The sequence below is a fragment of the Tachysurus fulvidraco genome, chromosome 3, assembly GCF_022655615.1.
Source record: "Tachysurus fulvidraco isolate hzauxx_2018 chromosome 3, HZAU_PFXX_2.0, whole genome shotgun sequence".
Lineage (NCBI taxonomy): Eukaryota > Metazoa > Chordata > Actinopteri > Siluriformes > Bagridae > Tachysurus > Tachysurus fulvidraco.
In genome coordinates this window covers 16,184,127-16,205,256 of record NC_062520.1, presented here as the reverse complement: position 1 = coordinate 16,205,256, position 21,130 = coordinate 16,184,127, and the positions used below count along the sequence as shown (strand labels likewise).

General features: G+C 36.7%; 2 protein-coding genes across 6 annotated transcripts; both read right to left on the bottom strand.

The window, feature by feature from the left end:
- Positions 1-762: 762 nt before the first annotated feature.
- Positions 763-5,213, bottom strand: yrdc (yrdC N(6)-threonylcarbamoyltransferase domain containing). The gene is made up of 6 exons (XM_027149845.2): positions 5,004-5,213; positions 2,644-2,839; positions 2,443-2,557; positions 2,216-2,335; positions 1,798-1,928; positions 763-892 (listed from the first exon to the last, which is right to left on the bottom strand). The coding sequence occupies exons 1-6, from the start codon at positions 5,140-5,142 to the stop codon at positions 826-828; spliced, it is 768 nt and encodes a 255-aa protein (XP_027005646.2). The 5' UTR covers positions 5,143-5,213; the 3' UTR covers positions 763-825.
- Positions 5,214-9,686: 4,473 nt separating this feature from the next.
- Positions 9,687-21,029, bottom strand: mtf1 (metal-regulatory transcription factor 1). Of its 5 annotated transcripts, none has more exons than XM_027148915.2 (11): positions 20,863-21,029; positions 19,109-19,628; positions 15,247-15,485; positions 14,254-14,385; positions 13,935-14,008; positions 13,570-13,703; positions 13,229-13,306; positions 12,712-12,814; positions 12,065-12,630; positions 11,556-11,613; positions 9,687-11,399 (listed from the first exon to the last, which is right to left on the bottom strand). In XM_027148915.2, the coding sequence occupies exons 2-11, from the start codon at positions 19,574-19,576 to the stop codon at positions 10,990-10,992; spliced, it is 2,262 nt and encodes a 753-aa protein (XP_027004716.2). In that variant the 5' UTR covers positions 19,577-19,628; positions 20,863-21,029; the 3' UTR covers positions 9,687-10,989. The 5 variants fall into 5 exon arrangements, with proteins under 5 accessions (XP_027004716.2, XP_027004718.2, XP_027004713.2 ...); XM_027148917.2 differs by lacking the exon at positions 20,863-21,029 and adding an exon at positions 20,528-20,714; XM_027148912.2 differs by lacking the exon at positions 20,863-21,029 and adding an exon at positions 20,228-20,508.
- Between the last annotated feature and the right edge of the window lie 101 nt (positions 21,030-21,130).

The window sequence follows — 21,130 nt, the reverse complement described above, 5'->3', positions numbered from 1 at the left end:
ATATGTTTATGTAATTATTGAAGTATAGGATTTAATTTCTTGTGCTCTGGAAGACCATGACAGATTTCATCAGAAGTGGTGAGTAACCTACAAACACTAGAAGTGGATTTCAAGCATACCAAGAAATTGCATCTTACAAATCTGCAAATCCATTCAATTTTGGAAGCCATCGAACTAACCATGCGAGTTCAAGGCCATTAGGAGACTAATTTCCAGGGAAAGAGTCTTTTATGTCCTCCACTTAATCGCAGAAACACACTTTGTAACTGTCCTTTACACATAGCATCTTATATTCACTCTCAAGCAAAATCATGTGAATGGAATGAACACAGCCAGTTTTAAAAACAAAATGTAAATCAATAGATGTGAATAAAATATTTAATTTGTATTAATTTTCATTTATAATATGCTGGGTCAAAATATCACTGATTAAAAGTAGCAATAAATAAATAAATAAATAAATACATTTCCCAATTTCAAAATAGGCACTGTTAAGTGTTTAGCTTGAAATTGTTTAATGAAATTAATTTGATGGCTGAGAAAATGATCCCTATATTCCAAGCTAACAAACTGTTTGATAACCAAAACATCATCCATAAGCTGTTAAAAAAGAAAAGAAAAACAAACAAACAAACAAACAAAAAAAACCCCACAAAGCCTATGAACAATAAAGCCATATGCATCATACTTTGGTACGTCACTAAAGTTGACCACTGAAGTAAAGTCTGAAATGTGCACAGAGCAATTATTCTGTAAAAGTGGCATGATAAAAGAGGCTTTTATGATCAGCTTAAAATGGAATAACAGTACAGAGAATCATGTTTATTAACTGGAAGAATCCTCCACCAACCCATATTTCTTCTCAAGTATAGCAACTGTGGCTGAACAGGCACTGTAAGAAAAGAGAAGATTTGGGGAGAAGATTTATAAATAACTAAAAGCAACATAAAACATAAAAGAGCAGAAGTTATAGTTATAGTATAGCAGGACAAATCATACATTTATTAGCTAGCCCGCAGGGCAAGTAAAAGTTACAGCATGGTGCACAGATGCACGTTTAAGATTTCATGGAGGACTGAAACATGCATCTGTGCACCATGGTGGAACTTTTACTTTATCAGGTGATCGATCCAGTATATTTCATTTGGTCTTTAACACAAAGCTTAAATGAAACTAATGGATCAAACACCTGATAAAGTCTAATACAGCTCATCATGTTTGTGTCATTATCAAACAATCACAAAGTTGTCCAGCAGTTCAACTATGAACTCTGTAGCTTCTTCATCGTCTCTCAATACATTTCATCGTGAGGTGACTGAGTAGTAAGCAGAGAAATGAAAGCTTTGATGTTTTTCTTGGAGGCTAAATTTAAAAGACTTCTCCCTATTTGGTTCTATTGGCTTTCCCAATATTTATTGAATTATCTTCCCTCTGCACCAGTTTTTCTCCTCTTAGATGTTTGGGGTTATTTGTACATTTTTTTCAACTTGTTAGAGCAATAGTTTATTTTTAAAAAAGTAAATAAATCATTGTAATTATAATGTTTTAATTATATGATTACAATTTCAGACACTGACATGCATTATGGCAGATGTAAAGTAGCATGGTCTTTCTTTAAGTAAATCAAATGCCTTTTAAGCTCTTGCAAACCATTTAAAATGACACTGTGGGCTGCAAGTTTGCCCTATATAAGAAATCTGCTCGTCTCAGACACCCATGCTAGTGATTTGTCCACCCCTGAACCTCCTTTTTGTAGTAGTAATAGCTAATTTACATGCTTTATGGCAGGATGCTTACCAGCCAGGTCTTATAATGCAATATCTGTCAGGTACAGAGAGGTCCACAACTGTTGAGCCCAGGCGACTTTGATCTGCTATTGGGCCACCGTCAACTACAATGGCTAGTCTTGGCCACAGCTCCTCGAACTCCTAGAAAGCAAAATCATTAAAGTTCACATTTTATTTGTCTTATACAACCATAGATAGTACAACATGCAGTGAAATTCCAGCAGGACTGCACAATAACAGAATCAACAAAGAATAGAAATAGACAAAGGTTAGAATTACAATAAAAGTATAATTTAACTATACAGGTAGGAACAAGAATAAATAATAATTTCAGATTAGTGGCAAAACAGTATGACTATTATGAATGATAAAAGGCATAACCACGTGAGATTTGCTTAGAAAGCAACAACAAATGCAGTTTAACTCACATGAACTTCAAGAGTGCTGGGCTGTGTACTGAGATTTGCACTTGTTAGAGCAAGTGGCTCATCACACATTTGACACAAGTGTCTCATAAAGGAGTGGTCTATGATGCGGACGCCGACAAGCTATAGGGAGAGACACGTCCAAGAGAGGGGGGGAGAAAAAAACAAAAAACATTATCACCTGGACTTGCTAACATTTATTATAGACATGATTATGACGGTAGACTCACCCGAGTGAATGGATTAAGGTTTGCATTCAGCTTTTCAGACCTTTCAAAAACCAGAGTAACTGGTCCAGGAAGGAGATCATTCAGCAGCTCTTCTTTTACAGTCACTTTACAATACCTTAGAAGCAAAAACAAGCTCAGAATGTTGCAGTAACTGGCACATGACAAGGGATGATGCAACTACAAATATCACATAAAACATACTTGTATATGTCTTGCACTTCTCCAACACAAATGGATAATGGCTTATTGCCATTTCGGCCCTTGATATCATACACTCTCTTGATAGCGTCTGAATTCTGAGCCAGACAAGCCAAGCCATAGATTGTGTCAGTGGGAACAGCAATGACCTGGCCTCCTTTTAGAGCCTGAAGTGCAGAGTGGAGGATTTGTGCTCCATCTGGGTTTGAGAAGAAAAAATTAAAATAAATAAATAATACACACACACACAAATGAATTGAACCAGATACACCATTACAATTAGCATACAATTAGTTTTACAAATAGCATGTGCTTAGGTTTTTTTTTTTTTTTTAACAAATTTGAACAGCTTATTAGTAGATAATTCATAAAAATAAGAAAAAGGTCTCTCTCTCACATACATCTGACATTAGTGGCAATGAAAACGGAAAGCAAGCGTCTGCGAGCCCCTACAGAACAATAAATTACTACAAAATTATATTTTTGTAATAAAAACGTGGCAAATCAAATACAAAACAATTCACAGTATTTAAAATGAGAATAAAGGCTTAAAGTTTTAATCATCATTACATTTTGAAAACAGGGTACATAAAGAAAAAGTAAAATGGATTTTTAAAATCCATTGTAAAATATACAATCCTAATTGTTAGGAATGATGAACCATTTCAGATCATTTGAACATGACCTTGCATATAAAGAAAATTAATATCAACCAATATTACTGTGGAAGCTTTTAATAATCCATTATTATTGTGTCAGGAAGTACTCATTTATCAATAATAATAATCATACAAAAAATGTAAAATTGGCAGTTGATTAATCTCACTCAGATCACTTCTGAAAAACCTGATCTATGCTCACTATAAAGATTAGCCCATTTTACTGTGGAATTTTTCCGAAATGCTTATTCAAATTCACCATACCCATTAATATAATTGCACCAGTAGGCACATTTTAATCCAAAATGAGAATTTTACAATAGTTAGTTAACAAAACTCACTCAGACAATGTTGCATGTTCAAAAACGATCTATGCTTAGAATACTCTATGCTTAGAATCAGAATAAACCCCAAGTTCATTGGCCAAGTGAGTTTACACACACAAGGAATTTGGTTCCAGCTGTTTGTGACTCTCAAAAGTACAGACATAAATAATACTACACTACAAGACAATACAGACGATGTGATACAATAGACAGTATGAGTATTAAATATGAATACAGAATATATGACTGATCAGTTATGTACATAAAGTGTGAAGTATTCAGCCAATTTTACTGTATTTATTAAGTCCTATTCAAAAGTTCCCATATCTGGCAATATAATTGTGTCAGAAAGCACTAAAATGCTTTATTAATCCATTATAAAATGTAAAAATGTCAGTTAATAAAACAATCAGATCACTTCAGAATGACTTATTTTAGGCTCAAAATAAAGGCCAATTTTACTGTGAAATTTTTTTAATAAATCTTATTCAAATGTACAATATCCGACAATATTATGTGCCAGACACAATTACATTTCCAGGTTTGGTGAATTTGATTAGAAATTATTAAGACATTTGCCAGTAAAATGAGCTGATCTTTATTCTGAGCACAGAGCAGGTCATTATGAAGTGACCTCAGACAGTTGAGTCAACTAACATCCTGAAAGTGTCCCTTTATGATGGATTAAATGTAGCCACAGGCTCCAAAAAAAACCTGGTTCTGATTCTATTTTATAGCCAGATATAATGATTTTATGTAATATATAATGTTCAAATGATCTGAAAATGGTTCACAAACTAACAATAAGGATTGAAATTATGATGATGGAGTTTTAAAAACACATTATACTTTTTTCCTTTATGTACCCCATATTTAACATGTAACGATTATTAAAACGTTAAGCCTTTATTCTCATTAATACCATTCGTTTTCAATACAAAAATACGGTGTTGTATTAATTTATTGTTTTGTTCTTCCTGAAGGAGTTCACTTCGGCACAGAACACAAGGATTACCGCCAAGTATCTAAAAGTCGCGCCACTTAAAAATGCACCAGCGGCTAACCGTTTAACCGTCATTTAAAAGAAGAGCGACTGGTTTAATGTCTTAATATCGTGTACGCCATAGTAACTGCGGTAGACAATAGTAACACCAGATTTATGATGTTTCAGCATATTTACTGTTTCCTAGTGGACTTTTTCCCCATTAAGAAGTAGTACATCTCATAGTCTTGTTTAACTGACAAACTGAATTAGAGACTGATGACATCCCACATTTAAACGAGTAATAATAATAATAATAATACTAATAATGTGGAACAGAAGTATTTACAGTACTTATGAAGTTGCATCATGCTACATGCTACCAGCTGAACTCACCCGGTGTTTGTCTGCTCTGAGACGGCGGTAATAACCTCAGCACTGAAGTCTTCGGCTCTTTACACATGGCTGAGAGTCTAACTGGATTATGTAGAGAGAGATGTGAGCACATGTTCAGGGTTCGAGCAAATGCACACATTCATAGACAAACACGTCTTAACCGTCAGCATGGTCCCATTACACAACTCCACTAGGAAGCATCAACTAGCGCCGTTGGGAATTTTCAAAATAAAAGTCCTTACCGTATTTAAAGATTCACGCTTAAAGAACGTTAATTAAACACCTAATAAATTGGACATATTACTTAGTGTTAAAATGTATACGTATATTTTTTTTTCAGATGCAAAAATATAACTAGCCATAACTAACTAAGCATTATGCAATCGAGGTGAAGGATTAATTAAAAAAAAAAAAAAAAACATTTAACCTTCCTATTTTCCCTGGATCTTTTTGACCCGGCTGGAAGGTTTTAATGTGTCATAACTAGGGTTTTCTACCACATATTTGCCTGAAATTTACCAGGATTGTTCCAAATTATGAACTTTGCAAGTAAAATGAATTTTGTCTATTTTCGTTGAACTATGTGTTCAGACCAATTATATACTTTGCGTTTGGGATCCGCTTGGGTCATTTTGACCCCGCCACATTTAGTGGGGCATTAGGTCACACTTTTGCCCTTTTCAGCGTAATGAACATACATACAGACACAAAAATGCACACATAAAATGTCCGCTAACACACGCACCCAACGCACCCAACCCCCCCCCCCCCCAACACACACACACACACACACACATTTTGCATTGCATTTCATTAGGCCTCCAGAAAAAAAAAAGCCAAACATTTGTAAATATTTCAAACTTTTGATATGCCTTTGCCTAGCAGAGGGCAGAATATGATCTACCGAAATGATGCTACACACTCGCACACAAACACTGTTCAAAACACTGTTCAAAGCATTGGGCATTGCATTTCAGTTGGCCTCCAGACAAAACAAAAGCTATTTTTGTACACATTTGTAAACATTTGTAAACATTTCTCTCTCTCTCTCTCTCTCTCTCTCTCTCTCTCTCTCTCTCTCTCTCTCTCGCACACACACGCGTTGTGTTTTCATATTCAAATCATATTTGTTTCCTCTCTCTTATTTATGAATTTAGTTGCATCAGTCAGCTTTGGCCTGGAAATATGCTGAGTAATGTTTGACATTTATCAGTCAGTGGTTATCCAAAATAATATTTAATAATTTCTGCTTACTTTATTCAAAACATGGCAAAATTTCATAGGTTTTTCGTTCATAAATTAAGTCCCTTGAAATATACCAGCCTGTAATTCAACTTTTGTGCCTCTATAGTGAAAATAATTCAAAATTTCTTTTTTTTTTTACTATAAATGAGACATTTTTGTATATAAATAAGGTTTATTATACCATATCTATCTATCTATCTATCTATCTATCTATCTATCTATCTATCTATCTATCTATCTATCTATCTATCTATCTATCTCCAAAATATATGTTAATATGTTGGAAACAAGTTAAAAAAAGGTGAAGAAGAAAAAAATATATCATATATCAAATATATCAAATAAAATCATATATACTTTATTTTTTATAAGCAGTCAAAACAGACAAAGTCAAGTTGACTCAGCGCTCCCAATTTGTATAGGAGGACAATAGGAGGGTTAAATTTACTGCCACTTTTTAAACTTTAACCTAAATATATAGCCTTGCTTCCATCTGGTGGCCGAATTTAGTATTTACATCCCCTCCTCATTGACGTCACACACACTGTTTATCGTTCTTTCTCTGTACCAATTTCAAGTGATTTTCTAAAGAAATTGCGCGTAGTTCAGTTTTGAAAATAGCTATAAAACGTTAACAAGTCTTTAGTTGCCCATGTCCCGCCTTTATGCTGACTAACAGTTAATTAAAACAGATTTAAACGCACACGAGCGTCTTCATCTGTGCTGCTCGTTCACGCGGAGATTTGTTTTGATTGCGGCTGATCCTGAAGTCATTTCAATTTACACACTCGGTCCCCATCAGAAAGGAAAGACTAACATTTTAAATTTTACTTCTGAACTCACCGTGTTCACGTTTATAGCTAATGACCTGAGAGAATAAAGCCTTGACACGTGCAGCCAGTTAATTGCACTATTTGGAGAATCCTAATGAAAGCATCAGGTTAATTTCTCAGTCAGAACTGAGATGGCGTCTTGTGCGGGTGAGAAATAGGACGTTACACCACCACAAATTTATAAAATATATTTGCACTGACTTTTAACACAATATAAATGACTTTTATCTTCTAGATGAACCAAAAGCCAAAGAGCTCACAGACTCTCCTGAAGGGCAGGTGAGTTCCTCTGTTAAGGACTTGGATGTTTTTGGGATATAATATTAAATGTGCAATTGTGTGTTTCAGTTTTCAGACGATGCTGAAGGTGTAACGGAGTTGTCTGTAGAAGACAAAGTTGCTCTGATTGATGTGATATTTCAAGACCTGTTAGCTGTTCAGAGCATCATAAAGGTAAATTATGCCCCAATCTGTATGAATGTCCTGTGACCGCGTGACCCATCTGATTATGTGGATGTCATTTTGCAGGAAAAAGGCCTTTGTAATGCAGAGTTTCAGGAACAAAAGAATCAAGCTGATTTTACATGATGATCAGTGTATTTTAAACTGAGATTTGTACATGTTTAAATGACTAATAAAATGAAGTGAAATGATGTGAAAAAATGAAACAAGTCTTCAGATTTTACTGATATATTGCTTAATTTAGTTCAAAAAGTTAGTACTTTTTCCATAATACTTCATACAAAACAAGCATGAGAGCATTTTCACATTACACATTCATTAAAAATACAGATCCTTTATAGTTTGTCCTCACACTTTGGGTATCAAAAGCAGTCTTTTGGAAGCATTTTTTTTCTCCCCGTCTCACAACACTTGCAATTTTGCTCTGATTTCTTTTTTTTACAATCCACTGCATGCTACAATGTTCTGCTTTGTCCTTTTGAACACAATGTTTTAATAAATTTCACAATCTGAACAACTTGAGATTTGGGAGAAAATTAGTATCTAAGACAGCAGTATGAATTAAATGACAAAAGATGAACTTTGCCTTTTATTGTAACTGACCTGTTCATACGTGTGAAAACTGATCTCACAATTAACTCATCTTTTCAGACAAATAAAATATAGTGAGCAAGACCTGTCATTTGTTTGGGGAGGGTTCAAACTGTAACCACAATTAAAAAGGAGAAAAAAAAACAACACTGGACATTACAATTCTTACAACAGAATTGTATTCCAACATAAAAATGTTTTCCCATTTGGATAATGTGCATGAATGTTGGGGCACCTCAAACTTTCAGTGGAAGGACAACTATTAAAATATCACAATGCCCATAAACAAGTCAATCATATTAAATAAAAGATTAAAACTAATAGCTGCTGACTACCATAGGCCTTCTTTATGAGACCAGATATTTCAGCTTCCAGTAGCAAGACCTGTGTAATATTTACAGAGTAATTGCAATTTGACAGTTGATTTGCGCTAGTGGTAATTTGCATAACGACTAAATACTGAAGCAAGGCGTTATTTCACTCAGTATTTACAAAGGTAGCTGAAGCTCGGTTGAGGGATCTGGGTTCATAAAATACACTAAAATTTTCTTTAATTTTTTTGCATAGATACTTCTACAATGGTTTGGCCAAAATTAGTACTCATTCTGCCTTGACTAATGTTACAAAACAGTAAAGGGAAACTAAAGTATTTATAATGAGCACAACACAAAATCCTTTATGATTTCAGCAATTGCTGTTATTGGACCCCATTTGATTAGTACCACTGAGAAGTGGCGAAAAGCAGCCTTTTCATTACACTGATCATTTAAATCTGTACAATCTAATGTTTTCATTTTTCCAAATACAATGTGAACACTAAAAACCATCACATCAACATGCGAAGATCTGAATTTGCATCAACAGCTGAAGGCTCTTCATAATTATCTGTATGTGTCTAATAAGTAGCTGAAAAAAGTCCTTCTAACAAATCTAAGTGACGTCTAGCCAAATTTCTCATTCTTAATGCCATGTAATGAGAAATATTTTGTCAATATTTGTGGCAAGCAAGTTGATGTAGCAGCCCCAAAGCTACTCCGTATCAAAACTGTAAGGCAGTTTCTTGTATGTGGTTAATAGAAATGCAGTAGCCATTCCATGCCACAGTGCACGTTTGTGTATTTCCTGTACTAACCCAGGTGCCCCTGCCCCAAAGAAGAAGAAAACAAAAACATTCCAAAATCTACTGCATTGTGAGTTGGTGACAGGTGGGTTGCAGTGCAGTGTCATGTCCTCCACGTCAAACCCAAAGTGTGATTACCCCATGTAATTCTATACAAAAATACAAATACACTCTAAGTGCTTAAACATTTCAAAGTTCAAATACACAACATTTACATAATAATAAACTCATTAAAACCTCTACAGCAGTGGTGTATAAACTGGCTTACTGGTGCAGGGAAGTTAACTAGACGTTCTCTTGATTATCTAAACCTTGGCTTGGTAATGTGCAACAAGCGTGTAGTACACAAGCTGGAGCACTTACAGTTCTGCTGCCTTTCGTATGAATTTTCAGGGACAGACTGTATACCTCTGCTTTGATTTTTATATATATATATATATCCCTGAGCAGGCCACAACAGTGAGACTTACATGGGTCTAAATAAAGGAAGGTCAGAGGCTGAAATCAATTCAGTAACTACAAAGCAGCAAAAAGGTTGGGCAACTCCAGCTGCATTATCCTGTCTGACCTGCCAACCAAAGGCAGGAAGAAGAAGAAGAAAAAAAATCTCTCTCTCTACCTTTGGTGGTTGACTTCACCACAAAGAATAAACATATGAATAAAAACTTGGTCCACCAAGTTAGAGTAGGCTATTTTAGTAAGTTAATCTAATGAGATAAATTATTTTAATAAATTAACATCTAAAAATTAAATAAAATGGTACAGCCAGCCAACCATGAGTAGCTATCATTTACACTTAAAAGCAAGTCATTTCTGCTGACAGAATCTGCTTCAAGATTACATTAGAATCACATTTCATGGGCTACTGTGTAGTCGTCCTAAATAAATTACACATAAAATACTTTTCATATCACATGCTGTGTTCTGGATTTGAATGACTGCAGTCTGAAAGGGCTTTACTCTCGGTTCCTGATATGCCAATTACAATTACCTGCAGTACATTCTGGTGAATCACATGTGGGCATTTGATTTTGTTAATTTCAGTGTGACTGGCCAACAAGTCAAATTTGTCTTGGTGAACAGTTTCTCAGTGCATTGTGTTCTTGTGACTGGCCCTGTATCTCTACCATATAAAAATGTCCTATTCTACTCAAAACTAGACTAAGTAACACGATTCATACTAACAAAACTTTACCATCTGAATTATTACGATTTCTAATATTGCTTGTGTTTTGTAAAATCAGAGTTAGTAGATAGTAATTATTATTTGATTCTTTGCATTTTTAACCCCAGCCACATGTCCAAATAGTTTTGTATTTGTCCTCATACTCTCTTTCTCTGGTATAGCATGTCATGAGCATGTCTGGAAGGACTATTATTATACAGTGCAAATGATAAAGCAACTTCAAACAAATGGCTACTTATAAAACTCTATTTTCAGTGGGAATATTTCCATAATCTGAAAGTGCACAAGTAGCACAGGTCTGAAATAATCAGAGTGCACTATGAGTAAAATACTAGCTAAAGATTCAAATATTAAGCAGCCCATGTCCGGAAGATCATGTTTTATAGAACAGGAAAGACCAAAGCTGATCATAAATCATCTGTCTTACACTGAGAAGTCTGACACACATGACCCCGGTTTACACAAGGTGCCCTTATGAATCAGATGGAAACTGCATACTGTAGATACTGAAAAAAAAAAAAACTGAGGTGGTTTCACCCTTGACTGCCTCTAGCTGGTGGTGTTGCTGTTGCCCTCACCCATGGAGAACTCATCAGTGACCATCAGCAGTGCCTCGATTTTGGCGGTGGTTTCAGGGCTAAGCAGGTCCACAACATCCACACTGGCCAGGCTGTCTGAGGGAGCGCTAGATACCAGCGCCTCACTGTGGAAAGTCTGAGTGGAGCTAGACGAAAGAGGAGTGTTCACCTTTGTGGAACAGCATTCTGGAACAGCATGTGTATCTGAAGGTGTTGGAGGTGGTGGAGAAATGTCTTTAGGCTCCTGCTGTGAGGAGACATTGTTCTGACTGGAGCTCCTTTCTTTAGCTGAATCTCTGCAGGCACATTGACACTGGCATGCCTCCTCCTGCTTAATGATGATGACGGGGAGACTAAGGCCAATCTGCTGCACAGGGTTCCCTGAGGCAGAACAAACAACTGACTCATCACAGACACAGGGGACCTACTGCTCTTTTGCAAGGATGCATTTCTATCCCCATAAAAACATCATAAAATGTAGCATAACACTGCAATGCACAAGTGAAACATCAACAATAGATGAACATTTGATCATACCTGAATGTCCTCCTACAGGTATGGCTGTTGTGAAGAAGACCTTTTCCACCTTTGGCCCCTGAGTACAAAGAAGGTATAAGATTACTTGCAATTAGATTAATTAAAAAAAACAAATTATAACCCCCCTGTTGTCCTGTTATTTCACATATCTCCAAACTACGTTACATCCGCTACCATCACTGCATCATTGCACGCACATCACTGCACAAGGAAAACAGTAAACTTCCTAAGTCCAAGTAATCCAATTATTGTTTTACTGAATCTCTCCAGTTTTTGAATTTGGAAAAGAGATGAAACTAGATAAAGAAGAATTTAGATCTGAATTATTTTAGACATGTCTTTTCCACTATTGTCAGGGTTTAACCCTTTAAGCTTTGAATTTGTGGCACCGTGCTTGCAAGATAAGCGTATCATATATAATAACTGCAAATAAAAACTACATAAAAGGCAGTGAAAAGGCATTTCTAAAAGGAATCCCGGGTTAATCACAGGCTTGACTTGGTTCTGACCTGCTGTTCAGGATTGTGCTGTGCATTGGCAGCACTGCTGAGGATCCACTGCAGATTCTGGTCAGACATGACAAGGCTGGGCTGCAGGAGGCCCTGTGTGGGTGCGATGGTGATGGTGGGTGTTGGCGCTAGACTGTCACTGCCTGCTAAAGGCACTGTGTGCGTTACTACTGCAGCTGCTCCTGTGCTGATGACTGATGTAGGACTTGAGACGCTGGCCGTTGTCGGAACAGACACTGGTAGGGAGCTGGCAGGTGCTGTGGGCACCACTGGGGTGTAGTGTTGGGTGGCAGCAGGCACAGCTTGAGTGGGCACTTCTGGTGTTTGTAGTGAGGTATGGAGGAAAGAAGGGAACGTGGTAGACTGTGGAGGTGTGTGTGTGGAGCCGTGTGTGCATGATGCCTGACAGGAGGAGGAGCCAGGCTGTGTGGAGATCTCTGGAACAGGAGTGGTAATAGAGCTAGAAGAAGAGGATGAAGGCATCTGAAGGCAAGGAAGGAGAGTGGATGAATCAGTCACTGCAGCCGGCGGTGGAGTCTCCAAACCAAAAGCCTCCACCAGGTTGTCTAGAGGGGCAGAAAAAGAAGTGAGATTGTGGTGCCAAGCTTGAAACCTTTGTAACATACTGTGATTTGAGAAGCACTTGCCTGATGAATGTTGGTCATCCTGACTAACATTGTTTTCAGGGCTCTGCAACATCAACTCGAATATCTTCACAGGAGTGATATTATTCAGATCCAAGTTCTGACACTGTCATATGGACATAGTGGAGTGAGTGACAGACATTCACAAAACATAACGGAACTGATGAAAAATGACCGTGTCAAAAGGTTCAGATATCACAAGTAACCTTACTTTTCATTTGTGATTACAACATTTAGATATTGACAGCTGTGAGTGTAGAAATATCACAGAACATTAATTTAATACTTACAGCAGTGAAAATGTCTTCAATTAAGACAATTCATTCTTCAATTAATTTCATTAAATGATAATGACATGTAATTATTTATTAAAAATAATTTCAAGCTCCAAACTATTTCAGTCTGGTATATTGGCAAAAATCTTTGTTCATTGTAAACATTTATTTCTACAAAGAATTTAAAATCTTTATGGAAAAAACTATAGTGCTAAAAAAGGATTACAAAACTGTCAAACACTCACATTGTTGAAATTTTCTCGAAGCTCAGACTCTGTGGAAATAAGGCTCAAATCACTGAGGCACAGCGAATGATTTCCATCCTGTAAAAGAGCATCCAATAAGCTTGTTAACCAGTGAAACACCAACAAATTTCCTATGAATAAGCATAAGGATGAATAAAAAAAATCTATAAAAGAAACATCTTACACTTTGGTTATTACATTCCAAATCACTCTTACAAAAATATTTTCTTTTTTTGCCAATGGGAAAAAGATCAAGTGGTTGAAAATAATCAAATAAATTACTGACTCAAGTATGTTACTGTGAAAAGCATTGATATATGTGACAACACCAAGTGACCCACCTCTGACAGAGGATTGCTGAGGCTAATTGGGTATACAGGGCCTTTATCATGGCCCCGAATGTGACTCTTCAGACTGTACTGTGAACTAAACGTCTTCTCACAGCCATCACTAGGGCAGAAAAAAGGCTTCTCTCCTGGTTGGGAATAAGGCACAGATTATAATTAGGAATTTAAGTGCACAAAAAAATATAGTTTATGTTTAGGTATTGTTAAAGAAAAAAAGGGATTCATGAAAAAAATGCATTCTTATATTATGATTGACAGGTCAAAAGACCATGAAAAGTATAATGTAGTGAGTGGTTTGATGAATGACAGGCAGCTCATTTCCCTTATGCAAAGTCAAATGACCAAGCGCTGTATCTTACCAGTGTGTGTCCGCACATGTGTTTTCAGGTGGTGACTAGCAGCGAAAGCTTTACCACATCCATCGTGGTCACACCTGAAATAATGGTGAAATGTGTACACTGATGACTAGATACATATTCCCAAATTTTTATTTAAATTTTGCACATTTCAATGTTTATTTCCACATTCATTAAAGACATCTAATTAGACAGAAAAGCCAGACACACATCAATCTGAATGTATATTGCAAAGTAAATGTCAGACTGATATACTTTTTTTTTAACAGAAGAATAAAAAGACAGGACAAAATTTGACACGCAACGTGGCGAAGTAACTCACCGAAAGGGCTTCTCTCCTGTATGAGTACGAATGTGCTTTCTCAGGTCACTGAGAGTGGTAAAGTACTTTGTGCATCCTTCTGATTCACAGTTAAATGTTTTTCCTGTGTGCAGCCGCTGATGTGCTTTCAGCCTGACATGAGACACAGTAAGAAGTCACAACATTAAAAGACATGATTTATAGAATGAACTTCTAGAAGATGAATACGTGATCAAGACTACGTTTTAGTCTAAAAACTAACCACATTAACGAGAGGCGAAAACTTTGGCGATCAAGTCAATTATGCAACGTCTTTAAAACAAACAAACAAAACCCTAAACATTCAATGCTGAGCCATACCATTTCTGCACAGTGGAACAAAAGCGTGTCACTTCCTACTGGGAAGGTGGAATAACAAATTTTTGGCCACAGCTGTCTGAATTATGGGCTCATTGTTACACAAGAAGACTCTCTGACAGTGTGAGTCCAACAAAGTCATGTCACCTCCCATCTCTAAATGTACTACAAGAGAGTTACAACATGCAGCTGTCCTGTAGCAAATGTTTTATCTATGACATGAGTCCAAGACACAAACTCATGCTTAGGGGATTTGATTTTGCCAGCTTGCTATAGTGTGACTGTAAAAAGCATTCAAAGTTAACATATAAAATTTTTTTTTGACAATAATGCATTTTGATTTTATTTCCTAACGTAATTCCTCTGCTTCTTTTAAAACACAATACCATTTTCATTTATCAAGAATTGACCTTCTGAAGCCGGTCTGATTTCTAGAGAAATGTGTGCCATGTAAGATCTATTTAGTTTTCTACATCATTTTAAAGTATGCATTAAACTGTTGATTAAATATAGTGGTCTAAAGTGGTACTCTATAGTGCACTAAGCAGATTCTACATGTCAACAAGGTGGAAACTAGCAATGTTTGGCTATGCAAACAAACATTAAATCAAACAAATACTTAAAAGCCTTGAGTTTTTCTCCTGAAATGCTCCTCACCTGTACAGTGTGTTGAAGGCTTTTTCACAACCCTGTACATCACACTCAAAAGGTTTTTCTTTAGTATGCACTCGAACATGGATCTTTAGGCTGTAGGAGGTCAGGAAGGCTTTACCACAGCCCTGCTGGTTACAAACAAAGGTGTATTCACCACGGTGTGTTTTCTGATGTGTGCGCAGGTTTCCCGCTGTGCTGTAGGTGCGAGTGCAGCCCTCAAATGTGCACTGGTACCGCTTTACCTGCATAAACACCATTAGGAAGACTTTAATTTTTAAAAGAAGTTTTAAACCCACCTCTTTAAATGCTATCTATGTGCAGAATGTCATCATTTATGACAGGGCCATGAGAATGTTTTTAAATACGATTCCAATTTTTTATTTTTAAACATTCATTCAAAAGCAAAAAAATACATTTATTGCTTAAGATATTTTAAGATACAAATATCTACTTTGGGTCTCCTACAAGTCTATGACAAGTTATTATGCTGTACACTGTTAAAGTGAACATAAACTGTGAATTGCTTTCAGCCTAATTGGATCACATTAATCTGTGGTAGGCCAAGCAATAGACTCTAGCTAAATACTGATAACTTACACAACGTTGCCACCTTTTTAAATAAACATCATAAAATTATTCTCAAATGTTTTTTGAGATACGAGTGTAAATATTGTACCAAATTAAAACATTTTTAAGGAATTGGCAGATCTATCCATAGTTGGGGCATCCACTGTTACAACAACTACTAACACGGATATGCAAGCAACTTTACAGTCCGACAAAGGGGAAAAAAAGCTTGGCCACTTGTTATTTGTAAAGTGTAAACTGACCTAAAAAAAAAATGCTCACATATATTCCACATTAAATGTAAAAATAATGCTCACATACATCCAAAATGATTAAATCTTTGTTCTTTTGCATACGAAATGATCAATAGGCAAAGAAAAGCAAGAGGCTTTACAGTGTTGAATATAAAGTTCAAGCCTATTCGCATAAAAAAGCTAATATGAAATGGTTGCTTAATATTTCTGACTAGATTAACGACCCTAGATTGGAAGCATAAAAAGGTTTTATGTTGGTTATTCATTCAGTGCATTAAAAAAACTAAACTCTTTATCTGGTAAGCTAAATCAGGTGTGTTCTAGATAATACCAGTACAATAACTCCAGACTGATGAGTGACACTATAATTATATCATGCAGTGCTAATTACTGGTGCATGCTCTTAACAACCTAAATGTTCTGGTGTAAAGCAAGTCTCATCAGTCCAAAAGGAACAGGATGCACACACAAACCTCACCAAGCACAGGGTGACTGGCATCACTTCTTCACTGCTAAATGGACTGTGCTGCTCAATACTAAGCTGCACGAAAGTACTAGAACAAATAAGTTCTCAAGTTGGCACTAAAATGACACCAAGTTAAAATGTCATTAGCTACTCAGGAACTAAAAGCAGTTAACTCTGCAAACTGTATTACATCTACGGCATTTGGCAGATGCCTTTATCCAAGAGCAACGTACAAAAGTACTAATTACATCATATTATGAGTATTATTAATAATAGTAGTGGTATGTATGAATTAAACATTTTGCAAATCTCTATCATTTTTTTCCCCAAAAGACTTCAAAAGAGATGATGTGGTTTATGTTGTATAACCTTAATCAATTCCAAAAATTAATTAAATAATGAATTAACATGATGCTGGTCCATAGGGATAAGGACAGAATAAACAAAAGAGAAAAGACAATCTAGAGTTTAACTGTTTCCCTCCATATTTACACCATAAAATCTTTTTTCCCCAAACTGACAACAAACCATTCGGGGTACAAATTGCACATTATTTCACCAGTCATCAGTGGTATTTCAACCAGAGATTTAATACACAACTGAGCAGCAAATTTCTTATATTACTTCCTATAATACTTATAGGACTATAAGTATTTTAACACTTCATTTTTTTGGAAATCAGATCATTATGATAAATGTAATGCTTCAGAACATATCCTGTTTTTTTTTTTGTCTTGCCTGGATCAGGCTTTGTATCATTTGTAAATAGGTGGTGAGGTGCAACCCATCTCCACCTACACAGTGACAGCCTGAGAAAAGCGGCTTGTGTGTTACACCAATCCCATGGGCTGGGAACACAATGCAGGAGCCCATTTGCATGTCCCTGTGATGCAAATAAAGGTAGGTGCTGATGACATCCACAGCTTCAGATATGCTAAAAATACTCAAACATGGTAGTTATCGTCAACAACTCCACAGCCGTGGTTTAAAAAAAAAAAAAAAAAAAAAGTGTATGTGCCACAAGTCTGAGGGCAAATATTAAAGTTCTCCAAAGTCAAAGATCCAATCCACATGTACATTCTAATTCATCATTCTGTTCCTTCATTCACATGGAACACTACACAGCATGTTGACAGCATGTTTATTCAATCTGACATCTGTCTTTTTAACTAGGAGCATTGATTCTTAGAAGAAACATTTTCTCCATATCTGATGTTTTACTGAAATGCCATCCCGTTTTCTGTTTTGGTATATATCAGATCCATGCCCTTGTCAAAGAAAATATTTGCCGGTGAACTATTTGAGTAGAAAATTATATCTTTGTTAGTCAGAAAAATCTTTTTTTTGTATGTAAAGAGTTTGAGACCTATATGGTTTTAAAAAATACGTCAAGGCTTAGACAACAAAAAACAAGGACAACCGCTATGAACATTTCTAAAAAGTTCCAATACATGTTTGATTTATTTTCTGAATGTATCTATAGATCATTTTAAGGTCTTTGTCACAAAGCTCAACTTTTATAATTCTGTTTTTAATACGGCTTCTAATTTTGTAATTTACTGAAATGATTTTATTACATTGGAGAACCCCTTACTTAGCAAAAAGGATAGGTTTACATTTACGACATTTGGCAGATTTTAGTTAGACTTTAGCAGAGTTTTTAATTAGAGCAGGTCATTAATACCCCTGTGCTGATGCTTCCTTAATCTCAAGGGAAATGTAGTGCTCTACTGAAAGACTGCTGGTTGATCAGTGCTGAAATCTTGCTCTCAGATTTTAGCTGACTCTGAAAGACAAGAGGGTACAAGTATGGCAGCACCAGCTCTGAGAGCAAGTGATGTTAGGTAAACAATCGATCACATGCAGCCACAGGGAAGTGAAGCCATGTGTGAATGAAACATCTCTCATTCCTAACTTTCTCTGCATATGTAAAGAAACAGGCCAATAAATATTAAGAGAAAACAAAAGCAGTTAATGCAGACGCCCAAGGTGCAAAATCCATCACAATTCAGGGCCTGTTTGATTTGTACATATTACTTGCAGACTTAACCATGTTTTAAAGGATCTGTCAAAGCTGAACTTAAATATGCAAAATAACACCATTTTCCATTTAACATCCATGTTCTGGTGCAGTTATTGCTCCCAGTATTAAAACCTGTTTCTCAGATGTTTCCATACAACTAGAGTACATTTTTGTAGTGCTTTTGCCACTGATATAATCAAGGTGTAGCCAGACATCTTACAATGGAGTGGCACGAAAAGACCCAGTGATTTAACTGAGGTGGCATTTCACAGTGGGGCAAACATATGTTTGAACTAGCTAAGCTTGCTTGTACCTCTCAGCTAGATAATAAAATGAATGCAAAGACATATTGAGATTAACCTTTTGTTCAGTTTCAGATCACATGACATCAGTAACCACAGTTACTACTAGTATTATTAAGGATATTGTCTTAGTGTTGATGGCAGATGCGTAGCCAACCCAATAGCCATGCTCAGGGTTATAATACATCAAATCCTGGTGAACAATGTGAAAGCAAAGCGCTTGGACAAGATTTCCACAACTCTAGTTTCATACCTCTCTTTGCTTGGTCTCTGGACACTCAGAGTGCAGCGTAAGAGTGGCTCCTTCAATGTTGCGGGGCATGGGGGTGGACCCAGGATTGATGATGAACTGGATCTGATCGGCTGAGATGGTGTGGTGCACGTAGCCCTGTGCCATGCCGTCTGGGTCAGCCATGAAGGCCAGCGTCCCCTCCTCATCTCCATCACCATCGGCTAAAAACGCTACACCATCATCGTCTGGGTGACAGTGGCCGTCCTCTTCCCCTTCCTCATCCAGATGAATAGGGTCCTGTTCGATAAGTACAGTGGTGCGATCGTACACTCTTGCCAAAGATGACGAAGGCTTGGGAATCAGCATGTCTTCTTTGTCGGAATCAGCCATTTTGCACTCATCATATTCCTCTCTGCCCAGTTTGTCGACATCGTCCTCATCCTCTTCAAAATACATGGCTGTCTCAGTTTGCGGGCCATTCTCGCCCATGATCCCGACAAAGCTGCTTGGTCCTAGACACCAGTCCAAGTGCTTATGTTGCCTAAATAATAAACAGAATTTTACTGATCAATAAAAAAAGTATATAAAACTGGCTCAGGTTTAATTAATATGCAAATACTTAGAACCAATTTAATGAAGATCTTACAGAAGAATCTAGAAATATAAAATACCATCATCCAAGCAAAGTAATACATTTTATTCAGCCCAATCCGAAAGACTGAAAAGTTCTTCGATCGTAATTCAGAAGACAAATTGATTCGAAAGCAAACAGGGCGAAAGTGTCGTTGTAATAAGAAACCGGTTCGGGGACACTTTAGACATCAGCGCCATGTTACAGCTGTAAACAAACAGCACTATTTTGTACTATAAGCATTTTCAATCAATCGAACAACACGTTCTTTCACACGGAGTTATGCTCTTAGTCGTGAAGCTAACATGTCTATCAACATTTCAGTATCATTTAATCCGTATTAAAGACGTGTGAAACTTCACAGTTTTAGACGGTTTAGTGTTTTCTGGAACTTTCCGTGTTTGTCGGTACAGTGACAGCAACCGTGCAGCACTGACTGCTATCTACAACTGCAATGACAGACTAGCTCACTTAGATATTGCTCTTTTGTAGTTAACGTTAAAACTTACATTTTGTTTAGTACGTGATCACATGAAACCACAACGTTTAGATACTTAACAGTCACACAACAGTTCTATGTCATAGCTAAAAGCCAGCTGCTTAGCCCAACTAGCTAACCTGGTAGCTAAGCTAGTTTGTATTACAATGTTGTCATGTTACATTGCACACGACTGCATAATTCAACAACACGGACACACACAACGTTTAACGCGACGGCGGCGTATGACAGGCTGAAATATTATACCCTATAGAGTGCTTAGAAGAAAAACAAATCTAGCTAATTATTAGCAAGCTAGCTAGGTGCTAACCCAGGCTCATTCAGAAACAGATGAGATAGCCAGCTAGCTTGTTGTGACAGTGGGTGTGAGCATTAGGATCGATAACTAGCTAAATTTGCGCAACTATTAGATGTTAGAAGCAAACAGAACATTACGACAAACCACCCTAAGCACACCATCAGTAAGAGCTAGCTGTGTCGCTAAGGCTAGCTAAGAATCTCTAAAAAAAAAAAAATCAGGCAGTTGAGCGACTGGTCAACATAATGAAGTCCACGCAGTGCGAGAACAAGACAACAGCACAAATAACACACAATATGCACCTGCTTAAATATACAAGTGCAGAAGGAAACGCTACTTAAGCTTACCTGTTACAAATATACGCAAAATGCTTGTATAATTGTGATTACTAGCACTTTCTTCTCTTCCCCTCCCCACCATGATTGAACAACGTCAAATTCCAGTTCCTCATCCCGAAGCATCCTGGGAAGTGAATGTCTGCCTCCTCACCACTCAGCAGTCAGAGACGCTTGAACGCCCACTCAAGGCATCCACAGAGCTTTTAATATTGTGTGTGCAAGCATGTTACAAAGCAGGTAACTAAATATCTAAACATATTTTAAATTGCGTTACATA

Excerpts from the sequence above, each read along its gene's own strand:
- yrdc (XM_027149845.2), bottom strand. The coding sequence starts at position 5,142 with ATGTGTGCATTTGCTCGAACCCTGAACATGTGCTCACATCTCTCTCTA. Across the intron at positions 2,558-2,643 it reads GAAGTGCAAGACATATACAA|GTATTGTAAAGTGACTGTAA; the intron begins GTATGTTTTATG and ends TTTGCTTCTAAG. Across the intron at positions 1,929-2,215 it reads CCAGCACTCTTGAAGTTCAT|GAGTTCGAGGAGCTGTGGCC; the intron begins GTGAGTTAAACT and ends TTTGCTTTCTAG.
- mtf1 (XM_027148912.2), bottom strand. Across the intron at positions 13,704-13,934 it reads ACATGTGCGGACACACACTG|GAGAGAAGCCTTTTTTCTGC; the intron begins GTAAGATACAGC and ends ATTCCCAACCAG. Across the intron at positions 11,400-11,555 it reads ACCTGTAGGAGGACATTCAG|GGAACCCTGTGCAGCAGATT; the intron begins GTATGATCAAAT and ends GTTCTGCCTCAG.